The following is a 23,300-nucleotide window of genomic DNA, read 5'->3' as shown; positions in this document are numbered from 1 at the left end:
GTTTCTTGATCAGCATATTAGAATGATTTCTGAAGGATCATGTGACACTGAAGACTGGAATAATGATGCTGAAAGTCCAGCTTTGCATCACAGGAATAAATTACGTCTTAAAATATACAAATAAAATAAGCTTAGCTATTTTAAGTTTGTTTTAACTATCTCACAATATTACTACTTCTGCTGTTTTTTTTTTTTTTTTTTAAATGGAGCCTTGGTGAGCATAAGAGTCTTATACAAAATCATTAAAAAAAATCTTGTCAACACCAAACATACTGCATGTTTTCTGTATTAAAGGAAGCGTATGCTACATTAAAACAGCATGTGCAAATACGACAATGTTTGGTTGAAAACCATGAGGAAGATTACAGGTACTTGCTTCACTTCATCTTAATGAAGTGTCACTTTAATGTCGTCTTTGGTAGTGTTTATTTACATTGCCACTGTGCACATCAACAAATCTTGTTTAATTTTGTTTTTGAGCTTGCCATTTGCATCTGTCACCGAGAAGACCACTTGTATTAATCACAAAGCACAAGGCCATCACAAAGCTAACAAATGATTTAAACATTTAGTGCAATTGCACGATAACAGTTTGCCACAACATAATGGACTACATGATTGATTTATCATGGATTTCTTTCAGCAACCTACAACAGAACATACCTAGACTCAACGGCCGTGAAAATGTAGAGAAATGCAGTCAAATGCTTAAAGGTACAGTTTATTTAGGGTTTTTTGTTTTGTTTTTGTTTTAATCTCAAAACAAAAAACAAGATTATATCACTGTCCAAAGTGTTTTGCAGGGCACAAAATAAGTATAAAAAGGTTTCATTTTTAGTTTTAAAACATTTTTCATGTAGTTACGTGTGCTTGACTAGTATCCTGTTGTAAATGCTGTAATAAAATGGCACAAAAAAGTACCATGGTACTACCACATTTTTGTACATAGATAATGGTAATACCACGGCGTTTTTGAAGTAACTTGTAATTAACACAGTATGTCAATACCACCTGAAACAATCAGTATTTTGTGCAATGGAAATCCATAACAACATTCATCAATCAAGTATAACAGTTTTTGATCTGTGCCACAAATAGTTTCAAAGATTTTTTTTGGCAAATACATTTAATCTTCACTGGGTAGAAAAACAAAGGCACTAGTATTTCCATATTCAGTGAATATTTCCAGTAGCAAAAATCCTCAACACTTAATTTATAAAAAGACATTTTTTTAAACTAGCAGTATAAAACTAGTGTACAGCAGGCTGTAAAACACTTCACAATATTTGGTTTTAAAGCTGTAACACTGAGAGATGAGGATGAAGCTGCGATGAGTGGTGAAGGATAAAAGATCCAGATATGTAGCACAAAGCTGCAATTAAAACCACACAAAGCAAAATCAAAAGAAAAAATCCCAATCCCAGTCCCAACGTATCTGAATCACACAAATACATATACATGTACACGTGGTGTACAATATGACAGACAAACTAGTATTTTTTCTTTTTGTTTTGAGTCCACTAATTAAAATATCGTCATATACATTTATCATTCTTTAAGCATGTAACCTTTGCTAAAGGTATAGTTCACCAAAATTTCATTATTTGTTTCTCACACAAAGTTATTGAATATGAAAATCCTGCACAAGATGGACCACATTGATGATACTTTTTTTCACCCCTTTTTGAAACTTTTGTGGTGAACTATTCCTTTAAGAAACCATGTCTCTATTATGAAAATACTTAACTTTCTACCTATTAAGAATATAAGTAGTCAGTTGGCGATTCAGTAATCTTGTTTGTTAAAAGTCAGAATTAAAATAAACAAAACTAACAGAAATGGTAGAACATGTGCCAATCTACTGGCTGATGTCAACTCGTCAGAAAATATGGCCTTTTTATTTCTTTGCTATTTGGTTGACATGATAAAACCAGCAGCAAACAATGGCAGCTCTGTAAAAGCCCATTAATACACTCAGTAACTTGTTTGGTTAATCTAACCTATAAAACCTGTTTCTGTAAAAGCATAAAAAACTTGAAATTTCGTTCAGGAAGTCCAGTAGGATGTTTAGGAGAAAATTTTCAGTGGTGCTCTACAACGAAATGTGTTCACAGTTCTGAAGTACAGAATTATACATCGACAGTGTTTAGTTGAGTCCTCAAGGATCTTACTTTTCCTCTTCAGTCCAGTGTAGGAACAAACAAGCATGTCTCTGTGGATGTTCAGTGGTGGTAGTATGGGTGAAAGAGTCTCTCGGGGGCACAAATGCTAAGCGCTGAATGCGTGTGAAGCAGTAACCGGGGGAAACGGGAGGTAAAATATACCACAAAGCCATCAGGGACTTCACCAAGAGCTGTCTGAACCTCTGGTGGGAGCTCATGATAATGATGTTTCTGTTGAAAAACATTAGCAAATTTTTAAATATATTAAAATATAATAATTTGTTACAATATTTCTGTTTTTACTGTATTTTTATCAAATAAATGTAGCCTTGAGCAAAAGTGACTTAAACATTAAAAACTTACCAACCCCAACTTTTAAATATTATATTATAATATATTAGGGAACATTATATTATGACCATTCAAAAGTTTGTTGTCACTAATTTAATTTTTTTTTGTTTTTGCAGGTGAAAATGTAGTGAAGTGTAGGTGAAAATTCAGATTTTTCATCATAGGAATTAATTACGTTTTCAAATATATTAAAGCAGTTTAACAGAAAACAGTTTTTTAAATTGTAAAAATATTTCACAATATTACCATTTTTACTGTACGTTTGATGAGGTTTTTCATCTTCTTTCAACAGTATTTTAAAAATCTTACAGACTCCTTTTGAATGATAGTATATACTATATTATATTATAGTGCAAAATTAATTGTTTTTTTAGTGATTACTCACTTTTGTATGCAAAACATTTTATATGTAAATACACATAAACACTTACTTTATTTCTCATTGCTCTAAGTAGGTCTCTCACAGAGTTTCCTTTATATGTGCGAAATTTTCTAAGATCTGCCAGATGGAAAAAGTTTTATATTAGACATATGAAAAAACACGAATGGAAACATTTTTCATTTCGTACGCCTTAGAACATTCCACATTTTATTTGCTTCTGTAAAATAAAACTGTTACGGTATTTTTTGTAATGGTAATTGGCAGTGCTTACCAGCCTGCAGTGGTGCTGATATGTGCATCCTCCAGTTGGTTCTTACGACAGATCTGCCGGAGTTCTCCAGACGGGCCACTATAGCACTGTCTGCCGGCTCCTTCTCTATTCTGTCACTGACATCCTAGAGCCAAAGAACAACTTCAGCACTGTGTTCTCTCACTAGACCCTTCAATGAACACACACAAACACACACCTGAAAGAACTGCAGTTGTTTCTCTGGGCTCCAGAAGAAGGGATGTTTGAGGACAGACGCTGCTGAAGGACGGGTTTCTGGTTCAGCACTGATCATCCGCTCAATCAGATCTCTGCCAATCACATCCTCTACAAACACCAAAATAGCCAGAAAAACTTCAGGAAGCTATTCAAATATGAGTTTTTCAGTGCATACATATAACTGATGAAATTGTAGATCTAATTTATTAATTGAAACCTATTAATCAGCCAAACCACATAGTTATTAGTTGATGCTAAAAATGTTAAAATGGCCAAATAATATGGTTCTACATACAATTCTACATTTATCTCAGTGATAACAATGGCTACACAAAATCAGACACTTCTGAAGCAGAAAGTACACATGCATTAATAAATTCATGCATGCACAAACCATGTATATCCTCCAAAAAGTGATCCAGGTTATAGACTCCAGAGAGGATATTAGCTTGACGCCGCAGAGTGTCACCAAACGGATGCTGTCCTTTGGACGTCACATAATAAAACACACATCCAGCTGAGAATATGTCCACTGCACTTGTCTAAAGACAGAAAAACAGAGGGGAAAGGAGACTTATACAGGAGACTTACAGGAAACTTATACAGAATATATCTTATTTAGTGAGCTTTTAAAATTCAATAGATCACAGTATCTGTTTTTTAAACTGAACATGTGATGTGTGTTTAGCGTACATACAGGGTTCCCTTTTGGAGTATTTAGGAGTAATTCAGGGGCAATCCAGCCTTCAGTTCCTGGTATTCCAGAGCGTAGGCTGAAACTATGGCGACCATCTGGAAGCTTCTTACACAAGCCGAAATCTGAGATCAGTGCCCGGACTCGACCCAATGCCCCCGGGAGAGAGAGCAAAATATTCCGTGGCTTTAAATCCCTGTGAACTGAATACGAGAGGGACACGTCATTACAAATGACGGTGGGTCCGTCTGCTTGCATGCATGTATGCCGTCAACTTGAGGTACTTAATAGCAATTAATAAACATTAGTGCAATGCAATACTACCATGTGCATTTTTAAGAAGATACAGGAAGGAAGTTATGATTAGAATCATTGCTATGGCAATAGTGACGACTCACCAATATTGAGGGAGTGCAGGTGACTGAGGCCACACATGGTCTGGTCCAGCAGGGACACTGGGTTCAGGTCTGAATAAGGACAGCTTGGGTCCTCCACATACTACATACAAAATAGAAAAACCCAATCAGGGTGCATGTAAACAAATCAGTTATTACACAGCTGAAATTAGAGTTGATTATACTAATAGTAATATTATTAATGAAAAGGAATAACAAAATGTTGTTCTACAGTTAGAAAACAGAAAATACAGTACAGTATAGTACAGTAAGAATATTGTTTTAGTAGTGGCATATTGCAAAAGTCTTATTCATAATCATAGTTTTTGTCTTGCTTTTTAGTGGAAATATCTAAATCCTTAAACCATCTTTACAAATGAAAAATTGTGCATATTTTTCAGAGAATGCATCTTAAAATTGAAGCATAAATCTCACTAATTTTTGTTATTGTTATTTCAAACAAAAAAATTTTAAGTGTTTTTTGTTAACTCAAATAAAGCTGAAATAAAGTGAAATATAAATGTTGATGAAAAATTTAAACTTAAAAAACTTTAATTATAAATGTATTCAAAAGTATGTTAGGAAAGTATACAAATGACTAAAATTAAAAATGAAATAAAAATAAAAATAAAAACCAATAAACAACAAACAAAATAACTAAATAAACTAAATTAAAAAAAAACTAAAATTAAAACTGAAAATATAAAAATAAAAGCTAATTGAACATAATAGTTTATTAATAATACTGAAATAACTTTAAAAAAATAACAACACTGCATGGTTTTTACACATTTAACAATCTTGTTATGGCTACATGGTTTCAATGCTGTTTTAAACACTGTGTTTTTGTTAATTGAAATACAGCTGAAATAAAATAAAATATAAATTTTAGATGAAAAACTATAAATACATTAATTAGAAATGTATTCAAAAGGATGTTAAAGCTGCAGTCTGTAAGTTATGCCTCTTTGTCACCATCTCTGTTTGAGGTGATTGTGTAGCTGTCAATCACTGCACTGGTGTGGATGTTTACTGTACTTCGCAATAACATATTCTAGCCTATGTCTTGGAATATATGACCCAAATAATAATTTTCACCGTATTGCAATCTGAACAAGTAAGTAACAAGTCTGCCACATTTGTTCTGACCAACTGAGGAAAAAAAACATTACAATAAATCATGCTACCAATGGTGATTAAATCTAAAGATTGGTTAGCTCATATCACATCAAACCGTGCAAATTATTATTATTGTTGTTATACTTTTTTCTCAAATTATTAATGTTAACAACATCAGCATTGCGTGACTATGAGTGTAGTGTGTATTAGTGTGTATTACATTTCTGTACAGTCTAATCTAATTGTCATACCATTCGAATTTCATATTAATCAATTCTTTTAACCCAAAAAGAAAATTATGCTCCCATCGAACTGGTTTTCTTTAAAATACAAATCTCGTGTAATAAGGCTATCTGTAATCAGAAGCACATTTAAAACCGGAATATAATTTAATTTCATTCACATGTGTTTCATAAACACATAATCCTTTCTGGATCAAAATCCACCATCAAAATGATACATTTAATTATTCTAGCTGCTGTGAGAAAAGGTGATCCGCCACCTGGAGGATCCTCACATGCGATAGCCTAGTAGCTGGGAAAACTTCTTTATGTTTACAGACGTGACGTAATGACGCAGCGGCATGCTCAAATTTCCTGTGGAAACCTATCCGTACCACTCAAATTAGAAAACATTATTATAAGCTAACCGTTGTGAATCGGGCTAAAGTAAGGCAATAGTTTTGAATACTGGCTGGTTATGTACTTGCTCAAATATTGATTTTGGATCATTTTTAACCAAAAAAAGTTACGGACTGCAGCTTTAGGAAAGTTTAAATGACTAAACTGAAATAAAATAAAGCTAAAAAGTAAAAATAAAAAGACAAACAAAATTACTAAAACTTAAACTAAAATTAAAACTGAAAATATAAAAATAAAAGCTAGTTCAACATATTAATAAATAGTATACTATTATAGTATATTACTAATCCTAAAATAATGTGTATATTATATTTTACTATGTTACATTAAATTATACATTGTGCAACTAGCCTAACTCTAAATGCACAAACATTTCCTTGTCTGCCACTAATTGACTTTTAAATTCTAACTATACAATTCTCGTGTTCCTACCTCACGTAGATCGACTTCACAAATCACGATAAAACAGTGAAAAGGCAAACACACACACATTCACTGAAACACACCTGCTGGAGTGTAGCAGCACACAGCTCTATGGCAATGTAAGTGAACTGTCTGTCCCGCTCTGTGCAGAAGTAACGGATGACGTTGGGATGCTCGTCTGATTCACGGAGGAGCTGAACCTCTCGCTCTGCAAACTCCACACACTCTGGAAGGATACGCTTTACCGCCACACGCCGACCGTCAAAATGACCCCTGCATGTATAACACCAGTGAATTAAAGGTAAAGAACAACCAACCAACCAACCAACCAAACTATTATTACAATCCATTATAACCCACCGGAACACAAAGGTTCCCTCTGTCCCATGGCCCAACACCTCAGCAGGACTGAAAGAGACTTTACCAACTTCCACAACGTCAGGCTGATCACCTGAAGAACATGAGTTAAACACAATTTAAAAACACAAATATCTAAAGCCTTAAATTATAGTGAACAGCATATGGTTTGTAAATGAAATAAACCTCTTATTTAGATAAAAGAAAAAAAAACAAACAATGGGCCTCATTCATGAAATATTAGCAAAACATAATCAGAAAATAATTCCATATAATCAGTTGTAAAAGCAACAATTTTGTTAAGAATAGTTTGGATTTAATTGGATTTATGTTTTTGTGTTTAATGAATAAGGCTCAATAGTTGATATGGAGATAGAATAGTTTCTGTACTCTGTGATTGGCCAGCTGTCGTTATTGGGGCGGAGTCTTTGCTTGAGAATGGCTTAGTTTGATTGGATGCCACAGAACTAGTCTTCTCTGAATGGCTGTTGTTGTTGTAAGACGAGGTTGAGGGCGGAGCACTGGGTTCTGTGTTAGCGCTCTGATTGGTCAACACCGTCAGAGGGTTAGAGTCCACTGGCTCTTCAGATCTCTGGGATTTTTTGACAGGCTGATCAAGAAGAGAAAAACAAACAGTTTTTATGCCTTGTTTATTTATATTATATACATACGTATATATAAACATTATATACATATTTATATTTATATACATATATATGAATATGTATATTATGAATATTCAAAATACACTCTCTACTACAAACCCTTTTGTGTGTTAGCAGGAAGGCAACCCACGCTCCCAGCAGCAGAGTCACCACCAGCACGGTCATGGGGTCAGAGGTCAAGGAGTCTGGCAACACAGAGGAGGAGCTGTACTTTGTTACCGGTGGCAACTGTAAACACAAGATGACAAGTTTGTACTTGGCTGTTAGGAACGCTTGCAATTTCATCAAGCATGAGATTCAACGGCCTACAACCAATTATAAAGTTGTTATAGACCGTCTTCTGAATTTCAATTTATTTAACAATTTCTTTGAAGAATGTACAGTACAGCTCACAAATTAACGTTTGTTAATCCACCACTTAGCTTAATACAGTCCTTTGCTCCATATAGTTTGTTACAAGGAAATAGCTATTATAAAAATAATCAATCACAATATCAAGGTGTCAGAGCCAAGTAAGATTTTCTGTGAATAACATAGACACACCTCCTCTGCAAGTACTTAACCACCCCACACCCTTAAACTAATGCACTTTTGCATTTACACACACACCAAAAAACAAAACAAACAAACAAAAAATTTTCTCTGCATTTCTCCTCTTCTCTAAACTGCTTCCTATCCTTATGCGGTGTGTCAAATAAAACTGCCATTGCATATTACGAATATTGTTGGGTCCTCTATTGTGTAAGTTGCTCTGTATAAAAGCTTCTGCTAAATGTGACCCTGGACCACAAAACCAGTCTTAAGTCGCTGGGGTATATTTGTAGCAATAACCAAAAATACATTGTATGGGTCAAAATTATTGATTTTTCTTTTATGCCAAAAATCATTAGGACATTAAGTAAAGATCATGTTCTATGAAAATATTTTGTAAATTTCCTACTGTAAATATATCAAAACCTACTTTCTGATTAGTAATATGCATTGCTAATAACTTTTGCGATTTTCTCAATATTTAGATTTTTTTGCACCATCAGATTCCGGATTTTCAAATAGTTGCATCTCGGCCAAATATCGTAGCCTAACAAACCATACATCAATGGAAAGCTTATTTATTCAGCTTTCAGATGATGTGTAAATCTAAATTTAGAAAAATTTACCCTTATGACTGGTTTTGTGGTCCAGGGTCACATAAGCATAAATGTATATAAGTTATGTTATGTAAGGCATGGCAAAAGTTGCATAGATTAATGCTATGGTACTTTTATGTATAGTTAACTTATGGTATTTTTTTTAAAGAAATAACATAATGAGGCTTTGAGCAACATGAATAAATGGCAGACTTTCTAATTTCTGAGTGAGTTGTGCATTGGACTCACTGGTTGAGAGGGAGAACGGAAAGAAGAACCAGAACCTCGGGGTGGGATGACATCACCAGAGCGCTGCAGGTTCTCTGGGAAATCTCTCAACATGGTGGTGTGAGCCAATGGAGGGACTTCATGGTGACCTACTCTCACACACACACACACACACACACACACAGATTAAGCTATATATGTATAAATATAATAGTCTTTCTAAAAACAGAACTGATATTGATTGAATAAACATTAAGAAATGCAATTTGTAAATGCTCTTTCTTTATAATTTCATTTTTATCATTATTTAACTACATTTTTAAACACTGAGTCAAAATGTTTTAATATAATAATATAATATAAATGTTTTTGAATTCAAAAAAATAACCATTTACAGAGATACACCACTGTTTTAAAGCAGTTTTAGGCTTATTTTTCTCAAATATACTGTACAAACCTCAGTTCTGAAACTACTGAACTCTAACTTAAACTGTGGGTGTTGTAGCATTGCACATGCATGCATCTTGAAGTACACATAATAATGTAAATGAGCAAAATTTTGAGTGTCTGTACCTATATGAAGATAAATTTGCAAAAGTGTTGACTTTACCAATCAGCAGCCACTGATTCTGCAGGGAATTGCTGCTTCCTGGTGGATATTTCACGTCAGTGCTGGGAGTGATCTCACACTCGGGCCGCCCACTACCCATTGTGACGCCAGTGGTGATTGGCCCCTCAATGCGTGCAAGTGTAAGACCTTTTGGCTGCCGTGGGAACAGGATATAGTTATTAATAAGGAAGTTTTACTGTTGGTTTTGAAAAATGGATAACAGAACTTACCACTATTGCCACACCTTGGTGCACAAGAGAGGTAGAAGCATACAGATGAGAGTCCGTCTTGCCAACATACAGAGTAGGACTATCAAAATATGCACACATGAATACATGATTACTTTAAAATATTACTTTATAATAAGATAATCATCACTTGATTTGTTTTATAGTTAATTGCCTTTTAAGACATACAGGTTTGGCATGCAAGGGTGAGTAAATGATGACAAAATGATGGGTGGTGAATTATCCCTTTAAATAAATGGGTTTTTAAAGACTAATGTCTTACACTAGCTGAGTCTTAGTGCTGTGGTTCTCCTTTGTGAACTGGTAGGTCCACTTCATGGTGTGGGACTGTGTGTTTTCTGCAGTGAAGGTCAGGTAACGCAGGGTTTCTGTTGCGACCGTCAGATGAGGAGCTCGCCGCAGACTGTCCTGACTCCATAAATAAAACCCTGCCACTGGAGACTCAAACTTCTGCATCCACAACACCTCACCAGAGTCCCGATCCACCGTAACCACCAGACCGTCCCCGCTGGACGCAAAGTGTGACATCTCTGTGATTCATAGACACACTCAAATGTGATGAAATCCCAAAACAACATATTTACGCACTCACAAATTCAATAGACTGGCTTGTAAAATCTGTGTATGCGTGGTGAAGGACCTACTATATTCATATTTTTTGTCATCATAGAGAGGTGCGGAGTAGTCGTTGTAGGTGGCATTCCAGCGGAGTTCCTGAGTCTTCGTATCATACATGGTGATCATATATTCTGCAGACATACATGTGGATACATGCATCACATAACCATCCAATCAAAAGTTTGGGTTCGGTAAGATTTTTTAGTTTTTGAAAAAAGTATTTCATGCTCACCATGGCTGCATTAATTTGATAAAACAGTAATATTGTGAAATATTATTACAATTTAAATACATATTTTATATATATATATATATATATATATATATTATTTCTATTTTTAATTTTGATATATTTTTAAAAAGTAACTGAAGAGTTCATTTGCAAAAACAGATCATTTTCAAAAATCATGTTTTTTCATTGTGCATTCCAATTAATCTCAATCAAACTGCAGTTGGGTTATTTTGATTAAGTAAAAATAACTAAAAAAGTTATAAAGATAACTAACACAATAAAAACATGATAACATAATAAAAAACATGATTTTTGAAAATTTAAAAAAGCTGAGTTATCGGTTTTTGCAAATAAACTCTTCAATTTACAAAGCTGCATTTTAAGCATCATTACTCCAGTCTTCAGTGTCACATAATCCTTCAGAAATCAATCTAATATGTTCATTTGCTGCTCATGAAACATTTCTTATTATTAATAATGTTGAAAAAACCCTGTTGTTTAACACATTTAATTAAAAAAAAAAAATGTTCTGACATTTTTCTTTTAACATTTTTGTCTTTACTCTCACTTTTGATCAATTCAACGCATCCTTGAATTGTAAGTATTTCTTTCTTTAAAAAAAAATGTGTGTGTGTGTGTATTACATATATATTGTACATGTGTACAGAATGACTCAGGGTGTTATAATAAAGAGAAGGTTCACGTATGTGTGTTCGGACCTGTGCGACCAATGTACAGCAGAGGGGCAGAAGGGCAAATGGAGTCTGAAGAGGAGGTGCTTAGACTTGTCTGTTTTTCACCTGTCTGAGGATCAACCACAAACCAAGTGTCCTGTTTTTTACCTGGGAAAATACACAATACAATAAATGAGAGTGGAGCTTTTCACAGATCACTGTATGACCATGCTATTAGGGTTTCGTTCAGAAAAACTAGTATATCCATGACTTTTTATAAATTTTCACAATTTTTAAAAGATCACACTGAGCTGGAAATCACTTTGTTTTCAAAAACAAAACATCCATGAGAAACCTCCGTTACCACAAAATACATACATCAAACACTGATTTCACCAAAAACATTACAAACACAAACATGTCTGACATTACCCGTGTAGAGCACCCCATCAGAGCTCCTGCAGGGAGAAGACTGGACCAGTTCTGGAATAGTGAACGGGAGTTTCTGCAGAGAAGATTCATATAAATGACTGAGCTGTAACTCTCTGACAAACACACTCGCACCCCTTACAATGACACTCACCATCAGACCCTCTTTGCGCTTGCCTCCTAGTACATACAGACTGCCATCATTGGGATCCGGTAAAAAGCCTGGCCTACAAGAGGAAACAGATAACTTTAAAGTTGGATCATAAAAGTGGGAATTACATACCAGAATTGTGTGAGACCTGAATGCAAAACAAATCACTAAATTATTTTATTGGCTATTGGTAATAGTATCCAATAGCCTTCATGGCTTAAGTGAGGTTATTTATAAAAGAATGTTGTTTAAGAGAAAAAGCAAGTTTGCAACATTTTGACCAAGATACTATCTTTCAAATGCAAGTGTATGGGGTCAGTAAGATGTCATTTCATTAATTTTTTTATTAACATTTTATTTTATATTTACTTTTATTTAGCAAGGATGCATTAAACTGTTCAAAAGCGACAATAACCACATTTATAATGTTACCAAAGATTTCTATTTCAAATAAATGCTGTTCTTCTGAACTTTCCATTCATCAAAGTATCCTGAAAATGTATCATGGTTTCAAGGTTTCCTGTAATATTTTTAAAAATTAGGCAGCACAACTGTTTTAAACATTGATAATAATAATAATAAACGTTACTTAAGCAACAAATCACCGCATTAGAATGATTTCTCAAGGATCATGTAAACTGAGCAATGGTAGACAAAAATTTTTTTTTTTGCCATCGCAGGAATAAATGACATTTCAATTTATTTTTAAATATATTTTAAATTCATTTAATTTAAACAGTAATAATATTTCACAATATTACTGTTTATAATGTGCTTCACTGTATTTTTTGGTGAGCATAAGTGAATTTTAAAAACATTTTTAAACATCTTACCGACCCTAAACATGTAGTAATGTACATTCATTTAGTTTCTGAAGCTGTTAAACACTTACTCTTGGAAATAGGTAGGAACCTGTATGATGGGATCTAGAAGAGAGAGAGAGTGAAATAGTTATGGAAGTTGTTTTGCAGATAATAATATTACAATAATTACACTACTCTTAAAAATATTCCATGGGATAACAATTTTGTAACAACAAAATTTTTGTCTTAATGCTACAAAACAGCACTACAACATGATAACATTCTTTTTTATCATTTGTCATAATGCACATACATGCATGCAGATACACACACACACACACACACACACACACACACACACCTTCCTTTAGTGTCCATTTGATGTCTCCTGTCTGTTTACTGACGGCATGCAGACTTCCATCCAGTGTAGAAACAAAGAGCAGGGATTCTGGGAGAGAGACTGAACTTCCTCCCTCACACTGAAAGAGAAACCAGTAAAACACCATTTCACACACCACACTGCAGATAACAGACTATTTAAAACTAATTGCTACCTGATATGTATCCGGAAATACCCACAGTGTGTTCTCTTGAGACTGACTGAGTGTGTGAGTGTGAGTGTGTGTGTGTGTGTGTGTGTGTGCGCGCGCGCGTTTTTGTGACAAATGAGGACATAAATTTGTATAATGACAAGGGTATGACAGGTATTACAAGGAGAAGGTGACTTTTCAGGACATTACCCCATGTCCCCATTTTTCAATACGCTTATAAATCACACAGAACGGAGTGTATTGAAAATCTGAAATAGCACAAAGTTTCCTGTAAGGGGTAGGGTTAGGTGTAGGGTAGGTGTAGTAGGGCAATAGCACATACAGTTTGTACAGTATAAAAACCATTACGCCTATGGGATGTCCCCACTTTTCAAAAAAACAAACGTGTGTGTGTGTGTGTGTTTTGGCTATACTTGTGAAGGCCAACATTTTTAAAATCACGTTTAGCTTTAAATCTAATAATGCCAACATGTCTGTAAGAGTTAGACTCATGGGAGTGTATAGCAAATATGTTATTTACGAAAAACCATGTCTATTCGAGGTCCTCGCTAACATAGCTTCAGAGGTTTGTGTGTGTTTGTGTTAGAGAGCATGGTTAACAGTCAACGGCTATTAACCAGGATATCCTTCTTTGTAAAGCCACTCCTATATTTACCAAAAAACTGCCTGACATTATATGACTGAGAATGACAACTTTGAATGAGTCAATATCACTCAACAGTATTATGCATGTTTTTAATTTTAATTTATCTGACCCCCTACTGACTCCATATCCACCCTGTAATGTATTATAAAGTTCACTGTGTAGAACTGCAAAACTGTCTTGTTCCGCTAAAATAAACCAGTACAAAAGGTATCAAATTTACCTGTAGGATGACATAATTAGGCTCTTATTTCATTAAAGCATACAGTCATTATTAATTTAAGGGGATACAATGTTTTACATTTTCAATGATTCACCCTGAGGGCACAAAGAACAGTGGTATTGTTACCTCAGGTCAAACTAAACCTGAAGCAACATTATTGGCCAATAAGTGATTAAAAGAAATTATCATATAGCACCACACAGCCTACCTTAAAATTCACTACTCTGTTTTCTCACACATTCATGGGAACTCTTGTTATAGCACACATGCATCCGCTCTGGGAACAATGCATCGTGGATTGCGCGAGCTCTCCAGCACAAAGCCTATTAAGCGCGCGCCTATGCAGGTCTCGTGCTCAGGCTCGGGTAATATGACACTATTGTAAGAAATACGAATAGAAATGAGCTTAAAAAACTCAGTTAATAGGGTTGTGTTTCCAACTTCTTCCAAACGTGTTGCTTGAATCGCTCACATAATGAACGAATCGGTCTTTTGAGAAGATTAATTATAATGATCCGGTCGAAACGAGTCACAAATTGTCAAAGCACTCGACTGTACTGGATAATTTTGTTTAGGAATAAAGCTGTGAGGTAGATATAATGTAGTTAACAATATAAGAAAAAATAATAGTAATATTATTATTAAATTTAATTTAAATGTTTTTTTTTTTTTGTATTAGCCTATCAATCCCATTATACAACAAAATGCAATTTCCGCAAAAATGGCATAGTTACCACAGATTTAGTACAGAAAAACCATTAGATCTACAGTACCTATAATATAAAACACCAACTAGCTGTTAAAACCTGCGCAAGGACGCTTTTGAGCGATAACTAAAGAATCTATGAATCGGATTTTTGAAGAGGTTCGTTCAAATGAACCGATTCTCCAAAATGAATCAGACGCGCACACTTCATTATTATTAGTAAATTCTAACTATATTACTTTTTAAATTATAATACAATAGTATAATAATATTAAATATTAATAATATAGGATGGCTGTTTTATTCGTGTTTATTATTTTTAATTAGCCTATCATTCCAGGAACCTCAGAGCACTCCGCCTCTGCGTAACGTTAGCCAAAAATAGATGAACACATATCCCTGTCCCCGTGCATTCCCTATGGTGACCAGCAACATAAAGTGGTAAACACATGAGATCCATTTCCCCCTATTTACCTGTGACACGTTTCCAGTCAAGCTAAGCAACAACAGCAGCAAATGTCTCCAGTCCATCATTTCTCCTTCAATCTGACAGATGCGCCTGTGGTTAAAGTTGCGGCGTGTTGTAGATCCGTGTGAGTAAATATACACTAAGGTCGAAAGGGCTCCAAACTCCTCCAACAAAACGCCATTATCACAAAGTACTGGAAAAACTTCACAGCGGCATACTCAGTCACTTACAGTACAGCTACGGTTCAGTATATGTCTGTAACATGCCAGACAACTGATCCTATATTATAATAACAAATATTGCACATTTCCGCGTTGGGACGGAACTGGTGATGTCACTCAAATCAAAGAGCCTACAGTAGAAAACTAGAAGGCACGGCCATGTTTGTTTGATTGACAGCGCGCTCGACCAATAGCGTCTCGCTGCGCTGAGTTGAAAGGCGGAGTTTCGAGAAAACTGGATGTCATTTTAAAACACGTGGAACAATAACAGTTTGGCCCTGACAATTGATGACAACACGGCTCGTTCTGTCTTTTTTTCTTTTACTTTCGAGGTTCAACATAGAATATTCTCTCTGCTTATTAAGTGGGCAAAATAAAAAATAAAAAAATAAAAAATTCTGCAATTTTAGTGCTATCGGAACAAGTAATTTTTTACTACTTCATTAAAATTAAGAAATAATAACATACTGAAACATGCATGACTTTTTATGTTCAGTCGTTTTCTCAACATAGTTATTTAAAGCATAAGAATTATACATTCTACATAGCTTGTATAACTAAACTGATTGCAACATACAGAGTGATAATGTAATGTGGGCTAGCTGTCTCTTAAGTGAATATAAATTCTTTGTAGACACATACATTAAAGCTCAAACATATACATAAATAAATAAAACAAAACAAAACAACAATCATGTACAAGGTAACAAAAAATATCATAACATTATTATGGCCAGCAAATTATATAGGCTAATTAAAACATTTAGAACATTTAAACCAATTAAATGTGTTTTAATAAAATGTGGTATAACCTCAGAATTTATGAAAGTATATTGACATACCATGAGCTTTGCTGCCCTCTTGTGCAAGATTTTTAGAGTCAAGCCCACCAAACGATATCCTTAAAAGGACCCTGCTGATACAGTTTAAAGACACTTTAATTATGTGTGTGTGCGTGTGTGTGTAAAAATATAGCCTATATGTGTGTATTAAAAATATGTTTGCTTATAAAAGAATTGGTGTTTGTCTTTGCACTAAATATATGTAAAAAAAAAAAAAAAAGTAAAATATTACCTACTCACCCATTACGTACTCAATTACTGTTTGCTGTTTGATATGTAATTGATGTGCACTCATCAAACAGTAATTTTAAAATTACTGAAACAGAAAAATGTTAAATTAGGCTAATTATTGTGCGTTTTTTACATAAAATCACAAAGAAGCTGTAGAAAGATTCAAGTAGGCTATATATCGCTGCAGCCTGGAGACCTCCAAGTGGGAGGGACTTACCTCAAAGTGGGAGGAACTTACCATAGCCATAGAGGCTCTGGTTGGGACAGCTCTAAGTGGGAGGGTAGGATTAGGGCAGAGCCATGGCTCTGGTTTAGGGTTGGGTTTGGTACCATGTAGAGCATATTAACAAGGCCCAACCCATTTGGAGCTGACTCCGACCTCCATTTATACCTATCTCCTCTCGGACAAATAGCAATGATATTGTGGTCAATAAAACAAAATGCATTTAAATTCTAATTAAAATTACAATTTGTACAAAACAGAAACTAGTCGCTTAAAAGTCAGAAAATTCCTGTTTATTTTTACATATCTGTCAATCTGAGGCGTTGCTATGAGTTGCGTGCGCTTTGCTTTATGACTGATATTCCAGTCTTTTCGGAAACCGAGGCTCTCGAGCCATATATTGTTCTTTCAGTGAGTGGGTCGACGGAAAGTAAAAATAAACCAAACAATATTTTCAAAATGTTTCATCAATAATAAAAGCTAGTGTGTCGATTTAATTAAAAATCCATATGCTATTATATATTTTAGAATATTACATATTTCATCAATGCCCATTAGTCATGTAGCTATAATACACCAACCAGTCATGATCTGGAACAAGAAGTTCAAATTTCATTGGACAATAATGTGAAGTGAAGCAGTTATTTTCCGTTCTTATTCATAAACCGGTTGAAAATTACAGGTGCATCTCAATAAATTAGAATGTCGTGGAAAAGTTAATTTATTTCAGTAATTCAACTCAAATTGTGAAACTCGTGTATTAAATAAATTCAATGCACACAGACTGAAGTAGTTTAAGTCTTTGGTTCTTTTAATTGTGATGATTTTGGCTCACATTCAACAAAAACCCACCAAATCTCAACAAATTAGAATACTTCATAAGACCAATAAAAAAACATTTTTAGTGAATTGTTGGCCTTCTGGAAAGCATGTTCATTTACCGTATACAGGTGCTGGTCATATAATTAGAATATCATCAAAAAGTTGATTTATTTCACTAATTCCATTCAAAAAGTGAAACTTGTATATTATATTCATTCATTACACACAGACTGATATATTTCAAATGTTTATTTCTTTTAATTTTGATGATTAGAGCTTACAGCTCATGAAAGTCAAAAATCAGTATCTCAAAATATTAGAATATTACTTAAGACCAATACAAAGAAAGGATTTTTAGAAATCTTGGCCAACTGAAAAGTATGAAAATGAAAAGTATGAGCATGTACAGCACTCAATACTTAGTTGGGGCTCCTTTTGCCTGAATTACTGCAGCAATGCGGCGTGGCATGGAGTCGATCAGTCTGTGGCACTGCTCAGGTGTTATGAGAGCCCAGGTTGCTCTGATAGTGGCCTTCAGCTCATCTGCATTGTTGGGTCTGGTGTCTCTCATCTTCCTCTTGACAATACCCCACAGTTTCTCTTTGGGGTTCAGGTCAGGCGAGTTTGCTGGCCAATCAAGCACAGTAACACTATGGTCATTGAACCAGCTTTTGGTACCTTTGGCAGTGTGGGCAGGTGCCAAGTCCTGCTGGAAAATTAAATCAGCATCTCCATAAAGCTTGTCAACAGAAGGAAGCATGAAGTGCTCTAAAATTTCCTGGTAGATGGCTGCGTTGACTGTGGACTTCAGAAAACACAGTGGACCAACACCAGCAGATGACATGGCAGCCCAAATCATCACTGACTGTGGAAACTTCACACTGGACTTCAAGCAACATGGATTCTGTGCCTCTCCACTCTTCCTTCAGACTCTGGGACCTTGATTTCCAAATGAAATGTAAAATTTACTTTCATCTGAAAAGAGGACTTTGGACCACTGAGCAACAGTCCAGTTCTTTTTCTCCACAGCCCAGTTAAGATGCTTCTGACGTTGTCTCTGGTTCAGAAGTGGCTTGGTGGCCCTTTTCCTGAAGACGTCTGAGCGTGGTGACTCTTGATGCACTGACTCCAGCTTCAGTCCACTCCTTGTGAAGCTCTCACAAATGTTTGAATCGGCTTTGCTTGACTGTATTCTCAAGCTTGCAGTCATCCCTGTTGCTTATGCACCTTTTCCTACCCAAATTCTTCCTTCCAGTCAACTTTGCATTTAATATGCTTTGATACAGCACTCTGTAAACAGCCACACCTTTCAGAGATGACCTTCTGTGACTTACCCTCTTTGTGGAGGGTGTCAATGTTTGTCTTCTGGATCATTGCCAAGTCAGCAGTCTTCCCCATTATTGTGGTTTCAAAGAACAAGAGATACCCAGAATTTATACTGTAGGGATGGTCATTTATTCAAACAAATATTCTAATATTTTGAGATACTGATTTTTGACTTTCATGAGCTGTAAGCTGTAATCATCAAAATTAAAAGAAATAAACATTTGAAATATATCAGTCTGTGTGTAATGAATGAATATAATATACAAGTTTCACTTTTTGAATGGAATTAGTGAAATAAATCAACTTTTTGATGATATTCTAATTATATGACCAGCACCTGTATGTACTCAGCACTTGGTAGGGGCTCCTTTTGCTTTAATTACTGCCTCAATTCGGCGTGGCATGGAGGTGATCAGTTTGTGGCACTGCTGAGTTGGTATGGAACACTAGCGTAGCCAGAAATTTTTAAGTGGGTTGGCCAGGCGTGTATATGAAAACTGCATGTCAAATTGCGAAATTGGCAACAAAAAATAGAGCACCAAGGTTCATTACACAGTACTTCTAAAACATGCATTAACATTAATAATTTGTTATATTAATGTTAATTTCAAAATTTTCTAATAGAACATTATTAAAATTAAAAGTTGTATCTTTTAACATTTGCCTGGGCTGGTTAACAAAGATGAATAAACATGGTAACAAACGTATTGCTAATGTTAGTTAATGCAACTAAAGGAAGTTTATTAAAAAGCATTACCTCAGTGTGAAACAGCGGGGCTTCACTGATGATTTCATAATCAAGCGTCTCTGTCAGTTCACGCGCATCGAGGACCGCAGAAATATGCAACCAGGATCTAGCACAATGTTTATGTGTTTCTTTCCACAAAGGATGCATCTGTTTAGCGGATCAAACACTGTACCTACGCTAATATGAGGTTTCAAACACACTTGGTTCAGAAGTTTCCGGTCGATATATCCAGCGCCCTCAGGTGGTTTGTCGGGTTTCATTTATAGACGGTCCGGATTTATTGCTAAGACTTTTTAAAGAATTGATCTGATTTATGTTTGCTTCACTAGGCTATTTTCAAATTTATCTTCACAAACGCGCACATTTTACTATTATATCCGTACGTCGTAAACATAGGTCGTAAACATAACATTGTGGGTGGGACTAACAGAAACGGACGAATCATCATTTTGACAAGCATATGATGCACCTATAGGAAGAGGGAAAACGACCTGTAATTGACCATGAAAACAAGCGTTTAATATTGTCAATAAATAAAGTTACAGTGAAATAAGACGTTTATTAGTATATTTTAATAAATTACATCCATTTGGAAAATTACAAACTTCTTATTGGGTGGACCACAGATGGCCCACCCTTAGCTACGCTTCCACTGGTATGGAAGCCCAGGTTTCTTTGACAGTGGCCTTCAGCTCATCTGCATTTTTTTGGTCTCTTGTTTCTCATTTTCCTCTTGACAGTACCCCACAGATTCTCTCTGGGGTTCAGGTCTGGTGAGTTTGCTGGCCAGTCAAGCACACCAACACCATGGTCATTTAACCAACTTTTGGTGCTTTTGGCAGTGTGGGCAGGTGCCAAATCCTGCTGGAAAATGAAATCAGCATCTTTAAAAAGCCGGTCAGCAGAAGGAAGCATGAAGTGCTCCAAAATTTCTTGGTAAATGGGTGCAGTGACTTTGGTTTTCAAAAAACACAATGGACCAACACCAGCAGATGACATTGCACCCCAAATCATCACAGACTGTGGAAACTTAACACTGGACTTCAAGCAACTTGGGCTATGAGCTTCTCCACCCTTCCTCCAGACTCTAGGACCTTGGTTTCCAAATGAAATACAAAACTTGCTCTCATCTGAAAAGAGGACTTTGGACCACTGGGCAGCAGTCCAGTTCTTCTTCTCCTTAGCCCAGGTAAGACGCCTCTGACATTGTCTGTGGTTCAGGAGTGGCTTAACAAGAGGAATACGACAACTGTAGCCAAATTCCTTGACACGTCTGTGTTGATGCCTTGACCCCAGCCTCAGTCCATTCCTTGTGAAGTTCACCCAAATTCTTGAATCCATTTTGCTTGACAATCCTCATAAGGCTGCGGTTCTCTCGGTTGGTTGTGCATCTTTTCTTCCACACTTTTTCCTTCCACTCAACTTTCTGTTAACATGCTTGGATACAGCACTCTGTGAACAGCCAGCTTCTTTGGCAATGAATGTTTGTGGCTTACCCTCCTTGTGAAGGGTGTCAATGATTGTCTTCTGGACGACTGTCAGATCAGCAGTCTTCCCCATGATTGTGTAGCCTAGTGAACTAAACTGAGAGACCATTTTGAAGGCTCAGGAAACCTTTGCAGGTGTTTTGAGTTGATTAGCTGATTGGCTTGTCACCATATTCTAATTTGTTGAGATAGTGAATTGGTGGGTTTTTGTTAAATGTGAGCCAAAATCATCACAATTAAAAGAACCAAAGACTTAAACTACTTCAGTCTGTGTGCATTGAATTTATTTAATACACGAGTTTCACAATTTGAGTTGAATTACTGAAATAAATGAACTTTTCCACGACATTCTAATTTATTGAGATGCACCTGTACATTTGTCTCATTTTATAAATCAAATTACATCACTGAGAAATGAATGACTACAAAAGCACTGCACAAAACCGTGCAATAATGGTAATCAGTATTCAATTCACTTATATTTATTTAGCTATACACTGTTTACTATTTGATGAAACTACTACATAATTATTTAAGCCCAAGTGTCACCTACAGGCCTATTATGTTGAAGTGTAGGCTGGCGAAATGGTGACATGAAAAGACTTTTCTTTGAAAAGATAATTATGCAGCATTATGAAAGTGTCTTCTGCTCATTAAACCTGCATTTATTTGATCAAAAATAAATTTATTTGATCTGTAGCCTAATATTGTGAAATATTATTACAATTTAAAAGAACGTTTTTCTATTTTAATATACATTTATACTATTTTAATAAAATGTAATTTATTTCTGTGATTCAAAGCTGAATTCTACTCCATTCTTCAATGCATGGTCCTTCAGAAATCATTCTAATATGCTGATTTATTATCAGTGTTGGAAACAGTTGTGTTGCTTAATTTTTAGATGATCTATAGTGTCCTGCACCCACTAGTAAAAAATATATCAAAAATTATATCTGGTGTCTGAATATTTTTTGCTTTGACTGTATATAGAATCCTGAAAAAAGTATCACAGGTTTTCATAAAATGCATTAAGTAAATAAAGTAAATTAATAAAGTATATTAAAATTTCGATCAAATAAATGCAGGCTTGATGACAATACGTGACTTCTTGCAAAAATATAAAATAGTAATGTATCCAATCTTTTGACCTGTTTTATTAATTTTTTTTCCTTCATTTTGCCTATTTTCTTTTATATTTGAGCCCCTGAGAAACTCTCTGCACGTCCTTGCTCGAAAATAATCGTTTTATGGATGAAGATTTTAGAAACGTCTAATCACTTTTTTGTATATGATGAAATATTAAATTTCAAAAGATCGGATACGCTTCACGATTATGCGTGTCATTTTTGCGCAACGGACCATGCTAATCTTCTCTGTATCAAGCCAATTTTAGTGTATGTGTTATCACAAAAAACACATTCATACTCGGCTCGAGGCCAAGACGTACAGTTCAGATACTGGCTATCAAAGCACATGACGGTAGCAAAAAATTTAGACAACAAGTTAATTATATAACAAGTTGCTATATCGTAGCGCGGTATATGTGAAATCTTTGAAGTACATTCAAAACAATACAAACTTAAGTTTTAGGAGGGTTTACTCCCCTTTTGTGCGAGCGTTCTGGGACATATGCAAAACATTTGCGTTCTAGCAAAATGATTGGATATTTCTGTTTGTCATTGTTTACGTAGTCCCCGCCCCCTCAGTTTGTCTGCAAATCAGAAGCCAGGCAAACGAAGGAATGACAGATTTGATGAAAAATAAATGAAAGGCTGTTTATCATGCATATCATTGTTTTAGTGCATACAGTATTTAGGAAATTACGTTATTTCATATTAATTTAATCTATTTTAAATTTGCAATTATAATGCATTTATAAATGACAGTTCAAAAAAGGCTGATGATAGAGTTTTCAAACAGGCTATTTTCTAATATAAATGTTAAATTATTGTACTCTCTTTTGTGTATTTAATTTAGAGAAATATTGTCCATCCAGGACTTTTATCGAG

At 35.1% G+C, this 23,300-nt stretch overlaps 1 protein-coding gene and 1 non-coding gene across 8 annotated transcripts; both read right to left on the bottom strand.

Moving 5' to 3' along the window:
- Positions 1-282: 282 nt before the first annotated feature.
- Positions 283-20,298, bottom strand: ern2 (endoplasmic reticulum to nucleus signaling 2). 7 transcript variants are annotated; one of them, XM_058787857.1, is made up of 24 exons: positions 19,811-19,941; positions 16,692-16,767; positions 16,452-16,525; positions 13,158-13,275; positions 12,886-12,919; positions 11,997-12,069; positions 11,846-11,918; positions 11,459-11,581; positions 10,534-10,638; positions 10,152-10,419; positions 9,872-9,950; positions 9,642-9,795; positions 9,053-9,180; positions 7,776-7,904; positions 7,402-7,621; positions 7,015-7,105; positions 6,738-6,927; positions 4,475-4,574; positions 4,080-4,279; positions 3,777-3,924; positions 3,363-3,490; positions 3,167-3,290; positions 2,945-3,012; positions 283-2,393 (listed from the first exon to the last, which is right to left on the bottom strand). In XM_058787857.1, the coding sequence occupies exons 3-24, from the start codon at positions 16,452-16,454 to the stop codon at positions 2,223-2,225; spliced, it is 2,727 nt and encodes a 908-aa protein (XP_058643840.1). In that variant the 5' UTR covers positions 16,455-16,525; positions 16,692-16,767; positions 19,811-19,941; the 3' UTR covers positions 283-2,222. The 7 variants fall into 7 exon arrangements, with proteins under 7 accessions (XP_058643840.1, XP_058643836.1, XP_058643826.1 ...); XM_058787853.1 differs by having other exon boundaries at positions 16,452-16,522; XM_058787843.1 differs by having other exon boundaries at positions 16,692-17,073; positions 19,811-19,928.
- A 2,302-nt stretch (positions 20,299-22,600) lies between these two features.
- Positions 22,601-22,708, bottom strand: LOC131550631 (U6 spliceosomal RNA). Its single transcript, XR_009273604.1, has one exon. It is a non-coding gene; the product is annotated as a U6 spliceosomal RNA (small nuclear RNA).
- Between the last annotated feature and the right edge of the window lie 592 nt (positions 22,709-23,300).

Source organism: Onychostoma macrolepis, chromosome 01 (assembly GCF_012432095.1).
Source record: "Onychostoma macrolepis isolate SWU-2019 chromosome 01, ASM1243209v1, whole genome shotgun sequence".
In the NCBI taxonomy this organism is placed as follows: domain Eukaryota; kingdom Metazoa; phylum Chordata; class Actinopteri; order Cypriniformes; family Cyprinidae; genus Onychostoma; species Onychostoma macrolepis.
Note: the sequence above shows the minus strand (reverse complement) of the source record. Positions and strands in the feature narration are given on the sequence as shown.

What these genes read in the sequence shown, in the direction of transcription:
- ern2 (XM_058787818.1), bottom strand. Translation starts at nt 19,948, where the DNA reads ATGCATCCTTTGTGGAAAGAAACACATAAACATTGTGCTAGATCCTGG. An exon ending in CCCCGCTGTTTCACACTGAG is followed by an intron (nt 13,276 to 19,810) that starts GTAATGCTTTTT and finishes TTTCTCTTTCAG; the next exon opens with TGTGAGGGAGGAAGTTCAGT. An exon ending in AACAACTGCAGTTCTTTCAG is followed by an intron (nt 3,291 to 3,362) that starts GTGTGTGTTTGT and finishes CTTTGGCTCTAG; the next exon opens with GATGTCAGTGACAGAATAGA.